General features: G+C 33.3%; 1 protein-coding gene across 1 annotated transcript in view; it reads right to left on the reverse strand.

The window, feature by feature from the left end:
- The window catches only part of LOC107718898 (lymphocyte antigen 75-like), a 30,397-nt gene extending 29,090 nt beyond the window's left edge, over positions 1 to 1,307 (reverse strand). Inside the window, exon 1 of the mRNA XM_016526154.1 lies at positions 1,074 to 1,307. Within this exon, the coding sequence (XP_016381640.1) occupies positions 1,074 to 1,173 (100 nt within the window). The 5' untranslated portion in view covers positions 1,174 to 1,307. The remainder of the gene's footprint in view (positions 1 to 1,073) is intronic.
- Between the last annotated feature and the right edge of the window lie 1,340 nt (positions 1,308 to 2,647).

Below are 2,647 nucleotides of genomic sequence, written 5' to 3' on the forward strand. Positions count from 1 at the left end.
TGTGTGTGCGTGTGTGTGTGTGTGTGTGTAATAAAATGTATTAAATTATATTTAGAATTACATAATACAATTAGAGATAGATACTAAAATAATAACTGTTATAGTTATATGTAATTAAATTTCATTAATAACCTATAAAACATTTTATTAAATAATATAAATAAATGTTTGTTAATATAATATTTGATTGTAGATATTTATTACACTATAAACCTACAAACTGTATTGAATTATGTACATCAACTTTATATAAATAATATAGCAAATCCTGAAAATATGTCAAACCTGAAAGCTTAAACGAAAAGCTATATAAAAACAGTTTGATGTAAAACACATTTTTTTATTCCAAATATTTAATTTCTGAGAGTATGTAATGAACTGTATTTATATTATATTTGTTTAAATGTGTATTTTAATACAGGATTTAACATTAATGAAATAATAATACAGTAAATATTGCAAATGCATATGATGCAGATATGGATTTGTTTCATCATTTGAAGGCTAATGGGCAAAAAATGGTGTAATGCATGGCTGAAAGTCTCTCTCTCACCCTTACCCACCCACCCACACACACACACACACACACACACCACACACAAATCTAACTGAAATATGAGGAGGTGGATATGAGCCGTGATCTACATCGAGACAATGAAGCGGGTTATTATTTCAGTGCTGTTTTAAAACTGCGTATATTGATTTCCAAACACTGGCCATGATGACCCTCTAAAACAGGCACCGTGTGAACCTGTCGTGTGAACTTGAACCTGTCCAGACCCACAAACTCACACATGTGAACTGCTAACGGTCCATGTTTGAGTGTATTAAATGTTTCAGAGCAGCACGCAGACATTATATAACCAACTCAAACAACCTGCTTCCCCTCACTCACTCACTCGCTCACTCACTAGATAATAGCGCTTTCCCCATCAGACTGGCAGGGCTTGAGTCATTTTACTCTTTAAAGTTTTAAATTTCAGAATGGTTCGATATTAACTGTATTAATAGCAGTTAGTCTGACGTTACAGGGATTATATATCTATATATACAGAACAGAAAGGCAGACTTACCGTTGTTTACAGCTGATACGCAACTTCCTAAATGAACTGCGCTTTCTCCGGAAAGTAGGAATATTATAGTGTAAAACAACTGTTGTGTGCTCCAATCCATGATCAAAAATGTAAACAACACCTCCTGACTGCAGTCATGTATCTTCAGACTAAGTTACATATGCTTGTACAGGCCGGGTTTGTGCTCTCACGCTGTAAACGGCAGAAAATCCCCCTCGATGATGTTTGCCTCACTACTTCTGAATCATTTCTGTTTCTGTTTATTGCTACACGGATGGGCCGCTGTGGTTGGCCAGCTGTCAAGAACGTCATAGCGCAAAGCCACGCCCTATAATGCAGTGCAGTTGATCGTGACATTTTTTTTAGTGTGGAGATGCAGTCTATGGTGGAGAGTCAGTAAAGAGAGGTTTAAAATAATTAATATTAAATTATTTAATTTACTTTAATGTATTATTTATCCCCCAATTCTGGACTATTTGTTTGCGACACCGCTCTTATCTCTTACAGCTCTTATTTTTTTAGTAGCACTGTTTTGTAAATTGCGCAGTATTGTATTTTATTGTGTATGAGACTGTTGGACTTTATTGTGTTATGTTTAATGTTGGGAGCAAATTCCTCATAAGAACAATGTTACATAGATGCCTCAAAAATTCTAATTTCAATTTCTTATTATGGTTGGTTGGATTTGCATTAAATTGTCATTTGTCGTGACTAATGTAATAACCTTTTAAAATAGAAGGTACAAAATGATTTGTTCTTTGTTACTTAGGCCTATAGGCTATTTCAAAGTGTGTTTGATTATAGATTCACTGCATACTTTCTTAGTTCTCTGCTTAAAAGTCATGATCAGTTCGACTTATTTGACTCAAGAAGGGTTTTACAGAGGTTTTAATCATTTATTTTAAATCGCGGATCAGGTGAAACATATTGAAAATGCATTTGGTCACATTAAACTGATCAAGTGTTCTTGAAAAGAAGAGAAAAAAAAACTCACAAAAGAGACAGTGACAATTATACCTTATACTGAAAAACTGCTAAACATTACCAAAAAGAACAAAATGTAAACTGTGACACACAATAACACTATGCAGACCCTTTAAACACAATCATACATATGGAAAAACACACAAATCCACAGTTTTACAGTAATATACAAGTTCAGAATGGAAAGAAGCTACTGTATTTTAGAATGTAACTGCTTATCAAAATGTATTACCAATATATGAAATCTGTTTCAGCAAAACAATGAAGCCTAGATTGTCTTGCGATATAGTTCTCACTACCACAATCACACTCATTACCACAACAAAATTACCAAATATACAAGGCGGTTTAATATGCATGGCTTATTAGGAAGTACAGAGGGGATTTCTGAAACTTAAATGTAGTCTTTGTGTGTGCCCTTATTCCCAAAAATGTAGAGAAACACTAGATGATTAAAAACAATGTTCTTCATTCACATTTTTGCAATAGAATAAATTCTTAAATGAAGCATTAATAATTTCCATTAGACAATGCTAAAAGACAGAGAAGCAAACACAGCTGAAATAAAGAGGAAGTTTTTAAACGTAGAT

This window comes from Sinocyclocheilus rhinocerous, unplaced genomic scaffold (assembly GCF_001515625.1).
Source record: "Sinocyclocheilus rhinocerous isolate Xijiao unplaced genomic scaffold, SAMN03320098_v1.1 scaffold1595, whole genome shotgun sequence".
Taxonomy (NCBI): Eukaryota; Metazoa; Chordata; class Actinopteri; order Cypriniformes; family Cyprinidae; genus Sinocyclocheilus; species Sinocyclocheilus rhinocerous.